Source organism: Vanessa tameamea, chromosome 17 (genome assembly GCF_037043105.1).
Source record: "Vanessa tameamea isolate UH-Manoa-2023 chromosome 17, ilVanTame1 primary haplotype, whole genome shotgun sequence".
Classification (NCBI taxonomy): Eukaryota; Metazoa; Arthropoda; class Insecta; order Lepidoptera; family Nymphalidae; genus Vanessa; species Vanessa tameamea.
Window position 1 is genome coordinate 3,397,952 of NC_087325.1, and position 24,587 is coordinate 3,422,538.

General features: G+C 34.8%; 1 protein-coding gene across 1 annotated transcript; it reads left to right on the forward strand.

The window, feature by feature from the left end:
* Lov (jim lovell) lies at positions 1-24,587 on the forward strand. Its single transcript, XM_026639989.2, has 3 exons — positions 1-1,006; positions 19,049-19,177; positions 20,783-24,587. Exons 1-3 carry the CDS (start codon positions 286-288, stop codon positions 21,430-21,432), a joined length of 1,500 nt encoding a protein of 499 aa, XP_026495774.1. The 5' UTR covers positions 1-285; the 3' UTR covers positions 21,433-24,587.

A 24,587-nucleotide genomic window follows, 5' to 3' on the forward strand; every position in this document is an offset into this window, starting at 1 on the left:
CTCGCCACTCGCGTCACGCCGTGCGCTCGTCCCAGCTCATTCCGCGCTCGCGAGCCGCCCGCGTTGCACGTCTGATACGATATCCGCGCGACACCCTCACCGTCGAGTGCTGTGCAGTGCTATCAAACTTTACCGTTTTGAGTGATGCTCACGTTGCGCTCCGTGAGTGCTATCTGAGCGAAAGGGTTGGAGCGTGCAGCGGGCGGAGGGCGGCGCGAAACCGCGCACGCGCCCGCGGGCACGACACGTCGCGGATCCGCACACGCGTCCGCACCGGCACGCGCAATGGACGACAAGCCGACCTCCGGCGAGGAGCACTACAGCCTGCGCTGGAATAACCACCAGGCGCACCTGCTCCGCTCCTTCGAGGCACTTCTGCATGCCGAGACGCTCGTCGACGTCACGCTCGTCTGCGCCGAGCGCCGCGTTCGCGCCCACAAGGTTCTATTGGGAGCGTGCAGCCCACTCTTCAGGCGTATATTCAGCGAGAATCCGTGTAAGCATCCAGTGATCGTGCTCAAAGACTTTCAAGGATGGGAGGTGCAAGCCGTCGTGGACTTTATGTATCGCGGGGAGGTGTCGGTGGCTCAGGAGCAACTGGGAACGGTGATCCGAGCAGGCGAATCTTTGCAAGTGCGTGGACTAGCCGACCAAGAGGCGGCGGAGTGCGCGGAGTCAGAGAGGTCCCCGGCTGCCAGCCCGCCGACGGGGGGCACCGCGGTGTCTCCACCAGCGAGTCCGCACAGCCCTCAACCGAGGAGGAAGCAGGCACGCCCGCGACGTCGCTCTGGAGAATCAGATACGCCAGAGAACCTATCGATGAGGCGCTCGCCCAGCGGTCTAAAAGCCGTAAGGCTGGCGCGCGGCCGTTCGCCGCACAAGCAGGAACCCGAGGAGCCAGAGTCAGAGGTGCCTCCACCCCCGAGAATGTTTCCGCCGCACCAGGACATGTTCCCACCAGTACCACCACCAGCTGTCTCCGCATTGTCTTTGACACCACCTCACAGTAAGTACTTTTATATAACGCAAATTACTAGGTACATAATATGACTGAAATAGCTATATCCTTATCAAATCTAATTAGAAAATAATTGTATTAAAGAAACGCCTCGGAAAGTGTAGGAGCTGCATTACTTATGGCACTAGTGTGATTAATTAAGAGATAAGAAATGAAGGTAGTAGGTAAATACCGCGTTTCTTCACTTATTGGGTCGTCAATCTTATTTATCGTTTAATAATAAATTAATATCCCTTGACAGTTTTAATGTGATACTTAAGTACAATATTAGGTATATAATATATAAAAACTTAAGGTTAACAACAATGTCGTCGTGGATGAACAATTGCCAAATAATAAAATAGTACCAACAAAAACTGACCTCGCCCACTCATTGTCGAATAGTCATTTCTAAAGGCTAAACATTTTATAAATCTATACGTCGAATCTTAAAAAAATATTTAATAGATTTGATATTTGAGTATTCTCTAAAATTTTATAAAATTATTTTGTTTGTTTTTTTTAACTATTATATTATATTATATACAAAAAAAATTTTAACATACAACTATTTCAAAAGTAAAAGTCCGCAATTAGAATTATAAACTATTTTAACGTAATGGAAACTTATCGATATATTAAATCGCATGTAGGTTTAATGATTCGATTAGCGATCGACACAGAGTGTTAACCGGAACCTTTCACAGATAAATTAAGATCACCCATTCATGTGTCGATTTCTTATCTGTGTTATCCAAAGAGGTTTTAGCTTTATATGGTCTATTAACTTCGCATGTCGCGGGAGTCGGTGTAAAATATAATTTCAAATGGCGTTCCATTCCGTTCTTTGCATGCATTCCATAATCGTGTGTCAGTATAAATTTTACTCTTCGATAATTGCTTGAGCTCTCCTTACGCTCATGATAGAGGAAGCAATCAGAGCAGTCGTCTTGTTTTACGAGCCCTTTTCGATTTCTAAACGTGTTTATTGAGGAAATGACAGTAATTGTAGTCTTCTTATATGTATTCTTACTGAGCTTATTTATCTGAACAATGCGATCCGTAATAGTATAATAATATGGAATATAAATTCAGAAATATAATTGCATGCATGTCAAGAAAATGAATTACAGCACATATTCATAAAGACAGTTTAACTTTCCGTTCAATAATCGCAAAATGTATATTTTAATTCGAAGAGGTAATAACTTGGCTTGCTTAAGTTTAAATAAAACACTGAACTATAATTTTAACACTCTTAAAACTTTCAATTTCGTCGTTTTTGTTCCTGTTTCCTCGTTTTCGTATGTGGACTGAGTGCTTGATTACGTCATAATAGTACACCGTAATGAAGGGTTGCACGCACTCGCCTCACCCCGATGACGTGCGTGGGGACTCTAAATACTAAGGGGAGTTTCTGAACGCTTCCGCACTTGTCATTTCGTAGCGGACGCAAAATTACAAATAGCTTTAACTGCGCTTCGAAACGTCTTTTTAAAGATACTGTTATGTTTTTAAAAGCATTCTATTTTTGAATAACAATAAATGTATTTTTTTTAATCATTCGTGGAGTATAATTTTAATAAGTGTTCATTTTATTGTTTCCTCCATCTCCGTATGTGATGAGAGGTTGATTATGCTTAATGTTGGTGCGTAAATGTAATGAGGGGTTGGCGGTGACTGGCAATCACAGAGCGAGTTTCCTGATTGTGCCCACTCGGGAGTCGTCAAGTAATTCGAAATTTGATTTTCTCCGTAGTTTTTTTGTTTTCCATTATACTATTTACGACTAAGAAAACGACAATTTGTGTTATTACATCCTATGTATTGTGTATCTATTTATTATAAATAGATAACTATAATATCCTTTGGTATAAGAATTGCAGAAAATTACGTGAAGCTATGAAAATTTGCAGCTTGCGATAATACGCTTACTGTTTATTACTCTAGTCATTATTTTTACTGTACTACGTAATAATTGAACTTTTAAACGTAAACAATTTCTTTTATTATAATTAGTTGTGAACGAATAAAAAAAAATACTTACCATAGACAGCTATAAAACCGTCATGTAAGAGAACTAACAGGTTGTCGTAACGAATAGCATGCACGTTTTGTCATCTTATTTTCTCTTGTTATTTTACACTAATCAGTAAATATGATAACATCAAACATGAAAAGAATTTCAAGCAAATATAAAATAATATAAGCTTTTCTTTGGTTTTATGTTGGTTTTTTTTTTTAAGAAGTTGCGGCAAATATCTTTGCCTTAGAATTCTTTTGAGAAAAAAAAAAGGTAACAAATACGTAAAATATTAACCGTAATATTTTACATGCGTTACATATATTAATGAATAATTTATCGCCTATACCTACTCTTCTCACAAATAAATATAAAAGAAACTAGAATTTCATACGCATTGTTTTTTATCTTTGAAATGTGTTACACATTTCAAACGAGAACAGTTGCGAACACACCTATCTACATTATAAAACATTAACCCTTATTGATTTCGCGCCATAACTATATCCCCGTTATCGGTAAGTATAGAACAATAATTCCACGTACAACAATGTTTAACATAAATACACACGCAAGGTAAAGACATCGAGTACACAGCCTTGAAGGGTGGCAGAAAAAACGTAAACCCACGACATTGGCACGAAGCTGCGCGCACGCAAGGGTGAGTAGGTTTGCCATGCGACAGCGCAGGACAAAATAGTTTTTGTTCGTTCGAGCTAATAATTTCAATCTATTAAATGTCACATATACGCCTCACTGCTGTTTATATATCTAACATTAAAATTAAATAAATGTATTTATTTAGGTCATGACGAAGAATATATATATTTTTTATATTATTAAAAATATAAATGTAGATTTAATTAGGTCATATTATCAATAAAGTCCAAGAACTCGTGGACACCCTAACCGAGGACCGCTGAGGATCGCTGCGCCCGCGCATTTACATTCAATCGTCTCTTCGCGCTGGTGACCTACTTGACTACCACATCGTGTAAACTGTCCTTAAGTATTATCTTAGAATATACATACTATTATAGTTCTCATACAGCTTTTATTTTTAGATAACAATAAAAGTCTAAAAAACGCCTCCGATCCATATTAATGTTGTTGCTTGTTTTATTAGCTAGCAACTAGCACTAGCTTTAAGCTTCATTGAAGGGAAAAATATGAATATTAGTAATACCTGATAGATTGCTTCTTTTCTTTTAAATATAAATATAATTGAAAGCTTAGATGTAAAAGTGTTAACTAGTTCTGTTTTAAATTGCTCGGCTATTGTTACTCCTAATGAGATTAAAAAGTTTATTGTTAACAAACAACATGAATAATATTGATAGATATGTCTAATGTCTTTATCAGTGGAAAATGATGTCACTGTAATTGAGACAGCGCTTGCGCAACCTGCACTCATAAATAATAACGCGTACAATATTATTTATATTTATTTAAACTTTACATTTCAATTTTACTTTATTGTAGAACAAACTAATATGGCTTAAATTAAGGAAAAGCTATCTCATTCTTTTGGATGGAGATGAAAAGGATAGCAAATATTTTAGTGTACCTACTCAGTTTAGTTCAGAGATACGTATGTATATATTAGAATCAGCAACATACTCTTTTTATAAAATGACATATCAAATAACTAGTATTTAGTATAAATACTTCTTGTATAATGAAATAATCTAAATCAAATATATTTTATTCGAGTAGGCTTTTACAATCACTCTTGAATCGTTATTTTACAGAACTATATTAAAAGTAAAGATTATATTAATAAAACTTATTTACAGTTAGTATTAAAACTGCAAAACTGGTAATTTTTCACAAGTACCTTCCCACTTACGTTTTCGGCTTCTGGCTTCTGCATAAATGTATGTTCCTGAATTTATTATATTTGAGCTGTAAAGCTTCATAGAACATAATGTAATCAAATCAATTTAATTTGACAAGTAATTGCATAATTAAAACCGTATTGAACCGTCCTGACTAATTGTACTGAGCTATTTTCTTTTTTTCTATTAATAAATTGATGTAGACTCTAGCCAGCATATAGTATCAGACGAATTAGTAGATACTAGCCTATGTCCTTCCTTGAAGTTCAAACTTGCTTCATAATAAATTTCATCAAATTCGGTTTAGTAGACTGGCCGTTAATGAGTAGATAGACAAAGTTCCCATTTACAATATAAGTATAGATATAAACACCGGTTTAAGTTTTGTTTTGTAACATTTTTTATCACATGCTATGATTACAATATAAGTTTTATTATGTATTTCGGATAGTATACCTACGTAGGTACTACTTATGAATAATTTTACAACGTATTCTATTAGAATTATTTTTTATACATCGTTACTAAACAAGGATGTGGTTCCATATTTTGTAATTTACGCAACAACTAAAATTAGTTATTTATTATGTATAATACTGTTTATTTTTGAACTCCCGTTAAGGTTTTTTTATTAGGTAAGATATTTTACACGATACATAGATTTTAGCTAATGAACTCTTAGATCAATATTTGTATCAATCTAGTTGTTTATTAAACGAGATAATAAAACCAAATACATTTAGGTATAACTTACTTTTGTAAAATAATATAATTATTATGACTGTAAAAAGGAAAACCGTGTAAGCGGCAAAATATACAAAAAAAACAACAATCAATTAGCTGTTTCTTATTACGTAACTTAATGGTGTCTTAAAAAGAACTACACATAATATTATCTCATTAATTAATGCAAACATATCGTGCTTGTGTTAATTACTATGCCGTTCATCCATTGTATTGTAAACATGTTGTGTTTTTGCGGCGCTTCGACTGGCGCAATTGCAAATATGGCGTTTACTTGTCAGTGTTTATTCATAACATTATATATGGAAAAATATAACGGCGGATTCGACACATTCAAATTGAAATAAGTTAAGGCTATGTCGGTGAAATGTCTTCGCCTTTTCAAGAAAAACAATCGAAGAAAAAAATCAATAGGTCATTCGATCAAAAATCATTAACCCAGCAATACCTAACAAAACCTACTTGTATTTTGTAAAATAGTTCAAAATAGAAACATTTTGTAATGAGAAATATTTTAATAACATAACAAAAAAGAAATTATTATTTAATCCTACCAATAAATAACAGTAGCAATTTTATTGTCATGTATAAGTTTTCCTTATGAGAGGTGAAGAATAAATAGTAACTCATTATAGATCAATTATTGTATGTGATTAATATCTGATTAAGTTGTTTCTCATGCGATTGTAATCTCCATCTTAATATAACATTAATATTAACACATTTTAAATTAGGCGGCAACATGGTGTGCTGTAAAAATCAATATATCCTCTCTTGTAAATTGATGAGAACTTTTGATACATGCCTTAATCATTAATATCTGAATGAAATAAAAAAAAACAAGAAAACAATTTAAATAAGTTTGTATAACGTGCCTATGTGGGAATTGTTTTTTTTTACGAGAACATTTAAAATAAACAGAGATAAAATAAAACCACATTTTAAATAATGTCTTTGCTAATATTAATTTTAATATTTATTCAATACGTATTTACTTATTCGCAAAGTTCAAGCCAAATTGGCGAAGACAGATTAATAATACTTTTCATTTATGTATATGAAAACTCTCTGAATGTAGATCACAACCTATTTGAATACCTAAGTTATTTTATTTCACGTGGGTCATTAGGACTTAACAAAGTTAATAGGCTGCGCGATAGCCGTAACATTCTTCTAACAAATCCTTGTTCGCACGGAGTTCAGAATAGCTACTACTTAGTGATCAAAGTAATTATCGACGCGCTTAATTAATTGGTTGATCAGAATCCTGCAAACGAAAAATTACGAATTTACCACTATGAAGAAAAAATTTGAAGTATTGTACTTTTAACCGAAGTAAAAATTATATTTTATTGTATCCTGAATATTAATTAATTAAAGATTTTAGTATACCAATCGATACAAGCGGCTTTTAAATACATATTACATGAAGATAGGCATATAGACCGAAAATAAAGCGCGTGAAATTTAATACACGTCACAAACAAGCGAAACTTTTTAACGACAAGAACGGTTTAAATTAGTCTAAGAAATATTCCTCAACCAACCAAAAAGGTTTCACTCGAAAAATATATCGATAGAATATTGCGGAACGATAACAACTTCAATATGAACCCAGACGTGAAACAATTCGACTGCACATAGCTAAGATAAAACAAACTATCCAATCAAATTCAACTCACATCGCTACAAGATGTAAGGCCGATATCAATCGTCTCGATACCGAAGATAACCAGTGACATAAATAGGTCCCTACACGTAGGAAGCTGGAGGCGTTTCGCATTACGGTAGTGTTACGATAATTTATTGTGAACATTTCTACCTGCTATTTATTTAACAGGTGACTTGTGAAAGGGATACCAATAGAGCGAACATAACTATAAACCATCCATAAATACCCATAAAAATATTAATACTTAAACTTTATTATTCCAATTTGCTTGGCGATTAATCAAGTAATTTACAATTAGATATTAAACAACCTCATCTCTTGATCAAAACTCGGCTCGGGACAGTCACGAGTTATTCAATTATACATATAGATACCTACCTACCTACCTACCATTAAAGAGAAAAGTAGAAATTTGGAAGTTGGTCGTGTTAACACTCGTAATGTCCCGAAAAGCACCTAAATCCGATGGCCTAATTACGCCTAAACTTCTTCCGGTTATGATCATGCGTGAGGTATCAACAGTATTGTGTTGTTGCTCCCTATTTGCTATTAATTCTAGTAAAACAAAGACACAAAATATCATAGATGTGCTATAGAAACATCCCATAAATGTCCGACTGATGACGAAAGTCTGATCTCTTCCTTAACGAAACGCTAAATAGAAAAGCCTTAATAAAAAAAAACACTGAAACCATTTTCGAAACATTACAATAAAAGGAATAGACACTCGCGAGATACAACACAGATATCTTATAGGAATTTGTACGTATTTAAAACTATATTATTCAAACGCTTTCAACTACCTAACCTACTTCTATATAACAATAAACTAATACCTACTTAGGAATGACCAACCTCGACATAGTGGTAATAATGCCAGGAGAAGATTCTAATGCTAACGATCATTACAGACAAACTAAATATTCATCACAATTACGGAAATAACGCCTATTGTCAACCAGCATTATATTTCGCTTACGTATTTTGAATCTGAGATGTGAGAATGTGGCATTTAAACTAATATTAACTCAAGTGTAATGATACGTACAGAAAATTGTTACCGAGCCGGTTAATTGCATGAAAATGTGCGCGTGCGCCGCCGCGTGTATTCGTTCCCGCCATAAGTCATGCACTTTACGACGGCTCGCCGTAATCAATAATATCTGCATTGAAAGCAACCTAAATATCAATTTCAATATAGGACTGAGAGTTGAGCGATTTAAGATCGACGAGACGAGACTGACAGACGCACCGGTTTATGTAAACAAATGGCAATTTACGACATTACGCGGATACATTTGTTTCGTCGGATCCCATAAAGAACAGTTAACCGACATTCCCATCACGCAACCGGAACTAGAATCACACATTATATTTAATTTTATACGAATTTAATAACAAGCGAGATGCTCACTCGTCTATTGTCTACCGTGACCATGTGAAAACCGATTTTTTTGTAGACGATAAAGAGGTGCCGACACACAATCCGGAGCGAGATTGATGTGCACGTATGATCGTATCTGCCCGCTGCGAGCTCTGCGCGCCGCACGGAATAATTAATATTCCATAATCCATTCATCCTTAACACGGAGCGAGATGCGTTCCCTTTCACTCGGTTTATTACAACCTCGCCTCTATTACCGGTAGCGATGTGTCGTCGTCACACGACGCTAAATCGATTCCGTGCGTTAAATTTGAATGAGTTTCCCGTGAATGAGAATAAAATAAGATCGCCGGCCGCATGCGTTCGGAAACGCAGGTCGCGATGTAGCTCTCGCCACGGCACAATGACCGCGACCGGCCAGATCTCTCTCTTCGATAAACATAAAAAACGCAACGAAAAAACTACATGTCATGCATCTACGTGTGCTAGTCGATTTCACAGCGGCCGTCATGGGAATCGAGCGACGAATGGACTTTAGAAAGCAATTAAAATCCGTGCACATGAAAAGCGCTACCGAAAAGTTCCATCGATACATGAATTGTCGGGCAATGTTGGCGAACCTTTTCAAATTTTCTGGGTTAGCTTTAGACGATCGGTCGATGCTCATCGAATAATTCTAGGAAGTGACTAAATGATTTCGACAAAAACGCCGCACTGCAGAACAGTGACAAGAGCTCGGGCGGCGATAAAAACTGTTTTATGCTTGCGTTTAATAAGTATGTTTTTTAATAAGTCTTGTGGCGTCTAGAGACTCTTTCTATTGTTCAAACCTCGCTTCTTACGCTTTACTCTTAACAACCGAGTCTCGTCACAGAGTTTAATGATGCAATAATTATAAAGGTACATTAGGATTTTAAACCCATTTTATTTAACTCAACAGCACAGTTTAAAAGTTGAATATTAAAGTTCTTTCCTTATTTGCTATTAAATTACAGTAATAGACGTTGTTGTGCGGGAAATTAAAGCGAAGATACGGATTTCAAAACGAGAGATCGAAAATAAGTGGCATGGTCAAAACCAAAATCATAAACGTTACGTAACAATTCAGTAAGTCTGTTTCAGATGTGGTGTATAACAAAGGGGGAGAAGAGACCAAACCTTTACTTTTTTACGGTCACAAAAAGCTGAGTAAGAAATCGAAATCAGATTACGTGCCCTCGATCACAAAGTTTCGAAGTACAACGAAAGCGCGGGAAACCGCAACTTCGTTCCGAAAATACGTCAAGAACCACATTAGCTTCACATAAGTTGTAAATAATCCTGACCCATTCATTTATAATTCGTATAAAATAATTACATTAATCCTATTGTATAAAAAGTCGAACTAAAATTTTTTATTGAAATATAAATACTTTATGACAATACTTCATTCATAAACTGTAATCACGTATGTATGTAATTGTACCGAGAATTTGGTCAATGTCATTTAGATATTCCTAGTAATTTATTAACAAACACATTATAAATCACATTAAACATATGAGTCAGGTATATGAGTCAGTAGCGCATGCGCCCGCGTCGGAGGAAATCACTTCTGTGGCCAACCACACACGTAAACAGCAATTTGGAATCAATCTAAAATTTTTTGTTATACTTGCCTCAATATCAATAGACTTTCGACTCAGCTGATGCATGGTCAGGGATGACACTGACCACTAATTCATTTTGTTTAACATTTATATATCATACAAAATTGTCCATGGAAAGTTGCAGATTTTTTATAGAATTACATTTATTTTATTCCCTCTATTCATTATTTTTATCGCATTACTATAAACCGAATCTATCTTTTTATTTGTTACATCATTATAACCATGGATTAAATACTTTTTACAATAAAATAATTCAGAAATAAAAAAAAATTGATATATTGATTTAAAAAAAAGCTCGTAACCTTTCAATAACGAGAGTTCATTCAAATCCATGACATAGACAGCCCTAGCTTATGTTTGGGATTGCGACATGTTATATTTTTTGTTAATGAAACTGTAATTACAATGTAATTTGTATTGTCATAACAAAAGGCAGTTAATGTACAATTACACGTCACTCTCTACTTCATTATCGTGACGTAATATGTGATAAGAATGACCACACTCGATACGTAATGGGTACAAGTATACGGCCTTAATAACGTAACGTTAATTTTGTATTTAGTGAAATTATTTATCCGGTTGATCGTTACAAAACAACGTTACTAATTAGATTCTATGTTTTCTATTCACATCTCAAAAAATCGTTATTGTTAATTTTTAGAAATACATAAAAGTTTTTCTATACAACACTATTAAAACTTGAAGTTAAGATCATTTGCGTTTGTTATGTATTTATTACTCAAATTCATCCGACGTTTATATAGGTACCATCGCGAATGAAAATTATTGCATATACCTAACAAGCTTTATACACATCAAAGTACTTAAATATGACATAAATTATTATCAATCTGTGCGTTATAAACGTAATTTATTTCATTCAATTAATCATTCATTCATTCACTAACAACCAAATAAGTAACGGCTCTGAAGACTGACTATACGAACCATAAACGATACAAAAGTTCAAACCAGCCACTGTAAGATTAAGTCTCAATATAAAACCTAATTTAGTTTAAATAGAAAGTTTACACAAAAACTTATTGTGAATTCAATAAAACATTGTCCATCGTGCGTTATATTTTTGCAAGCGGAAAACAGTTTAAAATTTTAATCTTAAATACAGTTAGACTAATTTCACACATAAAAATGTGCCATTTTGTTTACTTTATGCGGAGAAAGTGACCGAGTATCACTAAAGAATAATGACTGAATCGATTTTTATTTATTCATATCATTGTTGCCACTTAAATCGATTCTCGCGAGGAACCGCAATCGTTTTACTTCTTATTTCACATGATAGATTACATACGTAACGGAAGTCAGGGATTGGTTCGCGACCACAGAATATATCTGAGTGTAATTTTTTTTTTAGCTATATCCCATATTGGTATTAGAGGTTATGCTCAATATTGTTCTGTACTTCCTTGGAATTTGTTTACTTGGTCGCGTTTCTTTATAATATTAAACTAGTTTTTAAAACGATTAGTACCTACAAGATTTCATATTGTAGCTGCAGTGTTAAAATTGACAATCACATTTTCATACACTTTTGTCTCTGAAAGGAAATTTCATAAAACTTTATAGCTACAAAATAAAAACATGAAATCATTTTTATATTTATCAAAAGTCATGTCAAATGAAGTGATGTCAATTTTAAATAAATACGTTCAAATAGGTTTTAATGAAGCCTATAGTATAAATAAAATAAGAATTAATTTAAATCAACTATGAACTGAAAACGTATTCCAACTACTATTAAATTAGACTGCAATTTCACTATAGATTGATTGCTGGATGAAAATAATACAAAGTCAGCGGTTTTTCAACAATAGACAATTTCGAGTGTGAATGTCGTGGACTCAATGGGAATAAATCGAGCATCGGAAAAAAATTAGATGTCAGATATTAAACCTCCTTTCTTTGTAGGGCATAGACAATTATTCGACCTCTTTCGGCCGTCTCAGAAACAATGGCTCACACGGGATGGGTAATGCCCATGGAGAGTAACGAAAACACATTACGAAAGCTCAGAACCAAATTGGTTGAATAAAAATTAACACGTTACCAGCAATTCATTTGTATGAACTCTCCCAGGCTTGTGCGTGTGTTATTCGACTAATGTGATCTTATTAAACAAGGTTGTCGATTTACGGTTTTCTTAGTTTTGTAAATTACGTACATTCAAAAAAATATATATTATCAAATAACGTGTGAGATTAAGCTTCACTTCACTTTAAATCTTACGGCCCTACAAATAAAGGTCATTTAGCGGATGTTTTGTTAACCACTATATATCTCTTTCTGTCGTCATGGTTTGACATTCAAAAGAAAAAGGCACAGCATTGTTTAACTCATCACCCCTTAAACAACGTTTTTGTTTCAATATATATATATTAGAATATTTAAACGAACTAGTTAAAAGCCGAAATTAATAAAGGGGAATTACCGGCTATAACTATTTGCTTTTAACATCTATATCTAAATCATGCTAAAATACAGCCATGTAATTACTCATTCACTTTAAGAAGTGATGGTACTCCTTAATCTCTATAGAGTACATCGTTACCGTGAATATGAATATTAATAAGTTTAGCCTCCTTAAGTCAAGTCCAGCACATATACTACTGAAAAAAATACCTATATAACAACTATATTGTATACTAAAATAAATCTTTAGTTCTATTTCACCGATAAAAAATTACGTTTTTTCAAGCAAATTACGTCTCAAAACTATTATAACTAAGGAACATTACGATGTGTAAACAGTATTATGACAACCCTATTAATACAAATTTGAAACTTTAATTCAAAATCCGTGTAAGAATTGTTATTGAGAAAGCAATTAAATAAGCTGACAATTACTGTTTTGAGATAAAGATTAAAAACCGTATCAGTTTCTCTTTGTAATGTTACATTTACGAGTCACTCGGTGCAAAGGTAAAAATTATTACCCTATTATAAATCACTTCTTCAATAAAACATTAAACAATTCGAATTTACAAGTATTCCGTGAAACGAACGGTAAAACCTCTGTTAAAAATATAATAACTTATGTCATTATTCCTTTGTCATTATTAGCCTAACTGACCGAAAAAGTAAATAAAAATTGTAGTAGGTACCCAATTACACAATTTAAACTTCATGCCTTACTAATAGCAAGATTTATATAAAAAAAACAAATATTTTCTAACCTTTTTAGAGTAATGAATACTTATTTGTAAATTGACAATATATATATTTTTTTTGTATTAATATAATACGAATTAAATGCTTACGGAATCCTTATCTTTTTATATTTACTTCACGATTCAAAATCGAACGAAACATTTCACTATTGACAAAAAGTATTTTATATTCTGTAACCTTCCATCAAAATGGAAGTTTTAATTGCAAAATACCGTATATGACTGCAATTTGTTATCGATACCGAATCGAGAAAAGGTTTTTATTCGATTGTAATCACGAAATCGATTAAAAACTGTCGTGCATATAGACGCTTTGTTTTTTTCTCGCGCGATCTAGTCAAGGTGGACAGGTTTGATAAATGGCAGGTTTCCTTCATAAGTGTTCATCGGTATATCCACCCTCCATGATTTATGTAATGAGGACTTACACTGGACACGCGATCATTCCGAACAGAACAATGCAAGGATAGGCAGCTCGGCGATGACCTAGACTTCTTTATTTAATTATTCCCCACATCGATTTCTATGTATTTCTCAGAGACAATAGATTAACCCAGTTACTGCATATCTCAAGACAGTCGCAGCATTCGTCCCGCTTTATTACTTTCGCGTCCTTGGCGTGCACCGCTATCTATCATGTGATCTATTGTACGCGGAGTCGACATCGGCCCTAAGATTAGAGCGATAATTAATGCTGATTCCATACGACCTAGATTCGGGTCCGCTCGATAAAGTTAATTTACAGTTATAGTTGTAAATCTGGTTGCAAAATAAACGTCGAGCACGCGCGGCCTGACCATAGACAACACGCGGCGACTCCCACACGAGCTCGACGTCGCCCGCCACCCGCGCCCTCCACCCGTGTGTGACCCATGAATGAGCGACCGGGAACCCCTTCCCGACCTAGCACCACGTCACGTGCGATGTGCGTATAACCCGACCCCGAAATATATCATCCCGCCGCAAACCCTTCCGCCCACGACGACGACTTTTCCCCTCGTCGGGTTGCGAAGGATTACGCATGTGAGGCGAGCGAGACACAACAACACATGTGCGTGACCCTGAGAGGGAGTGAGAGGGTGCATTAACTTTTGTCTGAATGAACGGGGTGAACTTTGATAAGTTGTGTTGTGGGCGCGAAAGGGTTGAGCCGAGTTTCGAAGTTCGAGAGCGCTTTCGATTTCGATGTGTTGCATATGGGGCGCCGGCGATCGATCGTAAACGAACTTTGTTGTTGTCTATTAGGGTTATATTCCGATTTCGCCTAAGTCACTCCGCTTAATACGTCCGGACTATCGTTCCTATAGCGTATTACAAACTGTAAAGATCTGAAACTGTCGTTGTGTAATATTGGTGAAAAAATGTCAGACTGAACGTTAACGTACTGCGCTCGTTCGGTGGCGTGTTTCGTAAATCATTGTTTATGGTCGACTAGTTTTGTGAGGTGTCTCAAAGACTAGAATTAGAAAGCGTCAAGTGAGCCGACGCCGGCACGACTAATTGACCACAAGGTTTACGCTATTCTGCTAGAAATTTTACTCGTTAAAAAAACAATTTCAATAATAATAAGAAAATGAATTCGAAACTAACACGTTATGCCCGCTGTTGCAGTTTTCACCGACGCAATCATTTGCAATTTCCTCGCGGTACATTTTTTTTTTTTTCGTTTTTACATTTGAGACCTTTGCTCAAAATCAATGCTACCTAATCCGATTGAAGTGACTTCGTAGCTTTACACGATATAGCGTATCTAAGACGGCTCAGGTCTGCACAATTAATTCCAATACCGGCGATGCGAGTGTGTATTGATTACGGGTAATTATGCAAATAACGAGCACTATCTGCACTGGCTTTAACGAGTGATAGGAATTAACTGTTCGTTAGCTCCGGGCCCATAAAACTCGGGAATTGGTCCAAACGCTGTATATCCACATGGCATATACAGGGTTGCTACACTTTCGTTGCTAATTTGACATGTATTTCTGTAAAATATTTTAAGAGCCTACATATAAAGACAAAATTCATATGACAGAGATGGGAGGAACTTTATTGTAACAGTTAATGGTGATTATTATTGTAGGACACAGCCCTACCGCAATGTTGGCGGTATGCCAAGTACAATAATACTAAAGCGATACAAAAATACGAAACGGCACATATTAAAGTATGTTTTATTGCCAGTTTTTGTTATTTCATTCTCATTTCTAAAAGTAAACCACAAATCGAATACGGACATATTTTAAAATCTAAATAAGTCTTTAAAATCGTTCCATTATTGATCTTAAATGTTATATCTGCGACAAAGTAATATCGTCCTTATGTTATTATAAGTAATACTTATAATGGCATAACATTTATATTCTATATTACTTAGTATTATTTAAAACAGTAATATTTCATCTAGTCTTTATTCATATTTATATCTATATATCAGACATAAGACCATTCCGAATTAATTTCCAATATTAAATTGGAAATCGTATATATGTATCATATTTAGACAAGAAAAAAATCGTGTTTAATATGAAACCATTGTTGTTACATTATAAAGAAAACTGCTTGGTAAAGATTACTAAATTAGTGATAGTAATTATGTATCGATACATCTACTTGCATCTGCGTTGATCTTACAATAATATTTTTTAAGAATAAAAACAATTTAAAACCAACTTATGTATTTAATAATATTGAACATATCACATACCTAGTCATAAAACATAGACATCACTTTATCCTTCTCAGTAAACATAAAAATAAATATCGATATAGAAAAAACAAATCCAGTCCAGCATCAAATGCAATATTCAAGTAACTAATTATTATTTTTCTTCAACTTAAAATTTTTAATTTTAATTTTGGATTTTCAAACTTTCACCTTTACCATTCTGGCATAACAAAAAAAAATCACTATTATTTATCGATACTAAAACAATGGAGGTTTTAATTCACCGAATAATCTTGTTTATGACCACTTTAATGCAACGTGAACGTATAACGAAGTAATCAAACATATCAAGAGTTAAAAATACATACATTTTTATGGAGCGAATGTATTTTTAGTATCTCAATCATTATTATAATAATTCTTAATTCAAATTAATGAGTTACGTCCTTTTTATATTGCAATATCATGCATTTGTTGTTGCGTCTGTAAACACAGGTTTAATAGCGACATAAACGAATTCCACATCCGTCAAGTCTAAAATAACGTCTCAAACATTAAAACTATCAAAAAATATTCAACTATTACATCACCCCTTTAAACAACCTTAATACAAATAATGAAACTGGACCAACTTGAAATCAAAGAATACGCGGACCGAGATGGAAATCTCTGTCGTACATCGTTAATTATATATTATTATTAGTCGAGTAGCAAGCACATAAGCCTTCCTTAGTACACGCTGTGATTATACAGAAGCGGGAAATATTTCATAACACATACTAATTACGTGGGATATTAGATCCGTAACATACGTTTAATATTACGAAATAACTATAAAACTTATCGTCCATTGATAAAATAGCAACGGTTACGGTGTTCAAATGATTTTTATTTTACTTTAATATTAACGAATTTCATAAACTATTGAAACCGGGGCGAAAACTAGTGACCGGTAAGCAACAAATTTATAAGCACAAAACAGTTAACGCTATCTTTAATTGCTGAGTTATAAATTATCACAATAAATATACAAAACAAAATGATACGAGGTCCATATAAATTACCAAGTGACCAGCCAGTGGATAGTTAGCTTTATAGTCTGCCAAGCTACGGTTAGGTTTGACGGCGAGTACGGGCGTAACCGCGTGCGAAACTAGTAAATTATAACCTGCCAATGAGAGGATATAGGCAATGTGGACTGTGGGTGTTGGGTTCACTTTTACTGTTACTGCAACCGTCGAAACTATGTACTTTATTGTATTAACAAATAGTTTACCCAATTTATAAATATTACCTAACTTTATGAATTTTACATAAATTTAAAAAAGTAATTTTAGTTCGTTATAAAAAACATTTTTTAATATTGCTTATAATACCTAAGTACTTTTTAGACATGATTCACATATTTCTTAATAAACATTTATAATAATAACGACATTACCATATAATAATGAGAAAACTAATTTATATCGTTTACATAAAATATAATTTTGGATGCATCGCCACCCACTTATATAACGTATATTAATGTTATTGATGCTATTATTAATATTTATATAACAATAATGTTAAATATTGCCAGATCTTGTATGCAAGTAATTTTAAATTTGGAATTGTAAATCATATGATTTTCACGTTCCAATAAAATGTGTCTAATGCCCTATTTTTCCACTCTTCCAAAGGTGCACTTACAAGGGATTTGGAGGTTAGAAGTAGAATCTTGTCATCAAATTGAAATAATACACTCGAGATAATATATTGTATTTAATAAAAAATACACTAAAATTGATAGCCTTCTCTAATTAGGGACGCGAGACATTGGGACAGTATAATACCGATTCTCAAAAGTATGCAAAAATCAAAATTATTCGCGAGTTCGCTGATAAATCGTAATCCAAGATTCCATTAAAGCATTAATGTTAAGTATGTGAACACTACCAGCAGTGTTTACTGGTCTTCAATTGACAATCAGTCCTATAAACGTAAAATTAATTTAGAAGTACTTAGACATAGTTGAATAGGAATGAGAATAAGGAATAAGATAGACTAGTAATAAAGCAGCGTTATCGATTAGTCGCGTTTGGTTCAACGGACGACACCTCGCCCTGTCGCTTATTTACATCCACATCCACGGACCGACGTAATCCGCCATTTATTATTGCGACGAGAAACACCGCTCGAAGCTCCTCAGACACTGTTATATTATATACGTTTCAATATACATCTCATTTAGCTTAGACGGAAAATCTAAATCAACTTTACATCGTAGTCCACAATGTTGTGTATAAAAAATTATATAAACAATATTTTTAAATAGTACTATACTGTACTATTATTTATTTTCTAAATATTATTATAAATCATATTCGCTGGCTATTCTATTTTTAACAATAAAAGCTAGAATAGTTCACGAAATAACTTATTCGCTTGTGTTGAAGAAAATTCACGTGTAACGCCATCTCGCGTCGAATAGCGGAACTAAACACGTTTAATTTTACTTTCTGAAGGTTTTTCTTTCTAATTTCTTGTTAATATAGACTATCCACTCACGCTGCACAATTATAACTTTTTTGAGACAGTTAGTTATTTTTTCATAATAATTAGAATGCAACTACACAACAGGTATATACCAAACTGTACTACATGCATTAGCACTTATTCCATTTTATTTCAAACATCCCTACAAATTTTAACTCTATTTAACAAGTTTACAAATAAAAATGGAGAATTTAAATTACCTTAAGCTCACCAAATTATAGTTATTATTTTTTATTTTCAACTTGTGTTAGTTTAAAGTTTTGCAATACAAATTGAATAATCGATAATAAAAATTAGTATTAAAAATATTGAGAACATCTATGTAATCCGTATGTTTGTTACAGTGTTCGGCATGGAGTCACCGCTGGGTCTGTTCCCGCCAGGCATGGAACACAAAATGTACCCGCTAATGGACGTCGAACACCGCGCGCCTTCGCTAGACGCGCAGCTCTTCACGAACGTCAAGAAGAAATGTAAGTTATATTTTATATTCATTTGTAGGTATTCAGGGGTGATATACTACCTTCAGTCAGCAATACTTTGTATTGTTTTGTTCCGGTTTAAATATGTTCTTTATTCCTCTATCTTCGTTCCTGGTTGACGGCGCATGGACGTTGCTAGGAATAGTTATAATTAAAAAAGATTAGTTCGACGTTGTAACGAACAAATGCTCCTAATTACGTCACAGCTATATTTAGGAATTTTAAAAGTCACAAAACTATGTTTTGGCTGCGCCATAAAATATCATATAGGGTACATTCGTAAACTATTTCATTGTAAATTAAATCAAAATATTTAAGTAAGTAATACCTTACCAAAAATAATTCCATTTTATTTTTAATATGACCGGAGGGGAGCTTTTTTAAATTATTTTTCATCTCAGAGTTGTTACTAGTTTTAGTAAAAGCGTTATTAATAACGTAAGTCCAAAAGAATCTAATATTGTGACCAATATAACTGTGACGTATGCTAAAAACATGTTAAAGTTCCGCTACATAAGTCCAGGCAGAGGATGCAAAAGTATAAGTGATTATATCGTACAACACATATACTTAAACAAAATAGTTACATTTTATTTGTTAAATCTTCTTAAACAAAGTTTAGAATATAGGCAACTCATGAATTGATACAAATCTCTTTTATAAAACGTTACGTTTAACCGATAAATGCAAAAATATATTAACGTTTAAACTAAAATCATTCACATAGAACACAAACAACAATAGAACAAGTCAATATTAGCAGAACGCAGATAGCGACTGCATCCCATCACACATCTCGCTCAGAGCTGCAATCGCATCGCGCAATGTTAAACGGCCATTGTTTCCCGACGAATGTTTATTAAGACGATCTGATAGTGTATCTCATAGGGGAACAGGCGGCGAGTCTAACGTATGCTTTCAATGCACCGCGCTAGGCCGCACGATGTCGCACACAATAGTCGCCGATCGATTAGCGCCCATCGCTCGAGACGCTGCAACGTGCATGGCGATGCTTCCTTATAAAATGCTAACGAGCGCGACTACTAAATGGAAAACATCCTTAATTTCCGCGATGCGGACCGCGCTCGCGTGACCCGCGACGACTATTAAAAGAAAAACTAATTTCCATAATAAAATATCATTCCGGCCGTAATCCGAAACGTTCCTCGAATTATCTGATCGGAATCGAGTTAACGTGATCCGTCGAAATTATAAAACTATAAAGTTACGTGGGGCGACGTCGCCGGCATATGCACGTCCGCTTTTCTTTTTGACAGAACCGCCTTAATAGTCGCGTGCTCGCGGCGAATTAATGGCGAATCCCGGCGCGTCGCCGCAACCCGCTCATTTCGCCGAGTGTCGACTGTCGCTACCGAGTTATTGCTTCGCCAAAACACGGTTATTAGATAGTTGTGCATTCGGTAATACCGTGGTGAGGGGCGGCGGAACGAGCGCTCACGGCACATGTCGTGCGCTACCCTGCACCGGCTGCTTGCATTTTGCTCACTCGTAAATCACTGAATGCGACCTCCATTACGTAATTAGCGAATTAAATATTTTAAGCTTCGTATCTAATGTATACACTTTCTTCTCCAGGGCGACCGAAGGGGCAGCACAGCGCACCGCGTGGTGGCCCTCCTCGATCATGGACAAACGCAGAACTAACGGAAGCACTTCAACACGTCTGGAACAAAAAAATGACTACGAGCCAAGCCTCAAGAATATTCGGCATCCCGTACAATTCATTGCTCATGTATGTACGGGGTAAATACGGCAAGAGCTTGAAACTGGAACAGCTAAGGAAAGATTGCATCGGGGGTCCGCTAGAAGTCTTAAACTTAAATTCCGGCAACAACAACAACAACCATCCGACCAGCAAACACCACGACAAAGACGATCAACACCAGAACGCGAGCCAAAGACCCGCGAGCTCGGAACCGGACATATCTTCGAATCCGATGTTCAATCCGTTTCAGCAAGGGTTTTATCCGGAATTCCCTCCCGGATTTCCGATGCCACTGAACATGCTCCACCTTTTACCACCAAGCGAGAAAGCGAGAGAGCTATATCAGTCGATGCCGATGGCCCTCGACTCTCTGTCCGGTGTCACGAAGGAGGAGGATTGCAAGAGCGACCGGTCAAAGGAGAACTCTGCGGACGAAGAGGGCGACACGTACCGCGCGCCCGCACACGCGCCGCACCCGCCCGACGGACGCACGCTGCTGCACCACAACGGGCAAGATTAAACCCGCTTCTTCCATTTAAATTAGTTGAAACGTTTTGAACAACCCATACCTTTACAATTCATCTTTCCGTCTCCGTCGACGAATCCCAATATTTTCCTCTGTCCTACGCTATCGCATCGGACGAGGCGCAAGGGAGACGCGTCCGGAGCGAGATCTTTATAATTTACGGACGTATGATCGCGAGTTTCGCTATGAGTAATTGAGCGACGGTGAAACTGAAGTTATATTAGTGTATCCCGAACTTGAATTTTAATTGTAATTATATTGTGTATTTACTCACTATCTCGTGCAATATCTTAAAGAAGATAAATTTTATTATCCATTAGGTAGCGGTGTATACTGAAAGAATTTCAGTTTCGCCAGATCACACTCGGGACACGTGCGCGTGTCGAACACACCCGCTGCTCAGGAGAGCGACGTCCACTCTTGAAAATTAGTTAAATTTATATTTAAAAGATGTGTTAATATTGTAAATGTATATTTAAAATCGCGTATAAGTTATAGGCGATAATTTATTATTCCGAAGGAGTGCAATAAGTGTGAAAGGTGTTGTGATTTTTATCGCTGAGTCGAATCATTCCACGCGGCGATGTGTTCTTTATTGTTGACATTCCATTCCGACGTTCCCTTCTATCGATATTATTTTAATATTTCATATCACTTAAGACTACGATATTACTACTATTGAAAGTCTATCATTGATGAATTCTTGCCTATATTTCCTATGTTAATACTAATCTAGATATTATATGTTACATGTGCGAGTTGACTTCTGCATTTCACCAAAGTTTGTAAAATATTTCGTAATAATAGTTTTATTCGAAGATAACAATTTTAAATGTAAATAGTTATTATAAATTAATGGATTATAAATTTGAATTAACCATTAATTAAGGAGACATTACGTGTCTAAAATGGTAAATAGTACTGTATTTGTAATTGTTGTAGAATTAGTGAAGTGATTACAGTGAACTGTTCGACTGTCGACGTGTCGATACGTCATAGGAAGGTCCGCGACGCACTAGTCACACTCTACATTCAAAAACAGAACAAGAAAAATAATTATTTACAAAATAAAAAGATACTTTCATTAATCGAACGGCCCCTATTTACGGCAAAACACTGAACATAGAAAAAAAAGTAAACGAGGTCATGTTAACCATAAAGTTTAGCATGACACGTAGATATATCACGAGCTTTGAAGCGCTGTGGAGTTCGTGATCCGAGCTCGGGCGAACCCGCGACCGTTCGGGTGGTCCAGATCGCATCGTGACGTAAGCAATTTTGTGATTACAGATTAAAAAAACAAAGAGTTCATTATCAATAACTACGTAATAGCGACAGTGCGCGCCAGGTTTAGACAAATAAAGTATCTGCACTCAATGTTCAAATAAAAAGGAGCTTTCAAGATTTTAGTGAATAATGTGAAAGTTAGAATAAATCGAGGTTCAACACTACCTGGCTTTAGATAATTGTATACAATTATTTCGTATTGAATTAGTGATACAACGTGACGCGATATCACAAGTCGTAGGCGGTTAACCTACCTATGTATATACGGTTTAGTTATACAATACTAATTTATAGCTATGTTAAAGAATATGATGTTTTACTTAACGGTCTACGAACATTCCCAAATATCTTTAATAGTATTTATAGTTACTCGTTTTGTGGACATCTACTTCAGAACCATAACATATATCAAAAGCGGTTTCCGCGAGTTAATCACAACATATATCTCTATTAATTGGATTAATCATAGTCGTCGATACACATTACGAAACTGCATAACTCTTAACAGAAGACTGAAAACTATTTTCGACTCTATTTTGTATAATTGTAAATTACACATAATCACAGTACTCAGCAACGAACGGTCGCATACCATACCGTAGTCTACACAATAGTGTCACGTCATTATACAATATATCATTACAGGGATTTTATATATTAACGAATTGTATAATTGAATATGTACCTATAGTTTAACAGATTGTATAATTATTGCTTTTTCCACGCTTTCTTTTCGCTTGTCTTAATAAAACCAACCAGTTTGTTTTCTTACAAAATCCAGTGCACTTTCGAAGATACGATTCCAAAAAATATATCAATGTTTGTGAAATAGTTTAACCGAATCATTAGAAAATGAGCCGTTTCGCTGGTGTATTAAATAATATTATATTTATTTCGATGTATCGTTTCAATTTAATTGAGTAATATAAATACATGTGCCAAAGCAAACGAAACGTAATCATATCGGCGGACATCTCCAGACTGGTTTTGTTGACTATTGCTTCTTCGTTTCGATTATTTTTAAAGTAATGTGTTGTATTGTGACTTGTGATCGAACAATGTGTCGTCGGTTCATAGAGTTTACCTAATTCGTACAAATTCAGCAGTATTAGAGTGATTTTGTTAAAGTTTTTAATTGAAACGTTTTAATTAAGTTTGTTATTTGTTAATGTGTGCGGCGAGGGATAGAATGACTATGAGAATATATTAATTATTTTTCTATACCTAAGCAATAGGAATCTCATATTTTTTAATTTAATGCGCGCTTAGTTTATGTTGTAGACTATATATATAATTGTTTTAGTTGTTCAGATTTATGATGTTAGCTCTTTCTCGTACTGGTCCCCGACTACTTTTGTATTGGGATCAGCTCATTTCGATATTTTCTTAAGCCTGTCCCTACTGTGTACAGTCGATTCACATCAGGAGCCAAATGTAAGGACGTAATTTAATAGGTACATAAATTTAAGAAATTGTGTATTTTTATTATTATAAAATGTGATTGTATTAATTTAGTAGACATGAAATATTTAGTTCCTTCAGTTTTGTTACGAGTATTTATAAATTGTAATTCAAATGATTTTAGCTTATAGATTAATTGTTCTCCCCGTAAAGAATATAATTATAAGTTGTATAATTTGATTTGTTGTATTATGCCTAATATAATTACAAATTAAATTAAATAATATCGTTACATTAGGATGTAAAAAAGATTATCTATTTGATCTTAAAATAAATACGAAAAAAATATTTATGTTCTAGTACCATTCTATCGTGTAATTGAAATTGAAATGATGGAGCGATGTAGTAAAATTCGTTTACGGTCACCGACGTAAAGTGTAAAAATAAAAATATGAAATACC

Excerpts from the sequence above, each read along its gene's own strand:
- Lov (XM_026639989.2), top strand. The coding sequence starts at position 286 with ATGGACGACAAGCCGACCTCCGGCGAGGAGCACTACAGCCTGCGCTGG. Across the intron at positions 1,007-19,048 it reads GTCTTTGACACCACCTCACA|TGTTCGGCATGGAGTCACCG; the intron begins GTAAGTACTTTT and ends TGTTTGTTACAG. Across the intron at positions 19,178-20,782 it reads CACGAACGTCAAGAAGAAAT|GGCGACCGAAGGGGCAGCAC; the intron begins GTAAGTTATATT and ends TTTCTTCTCCAG.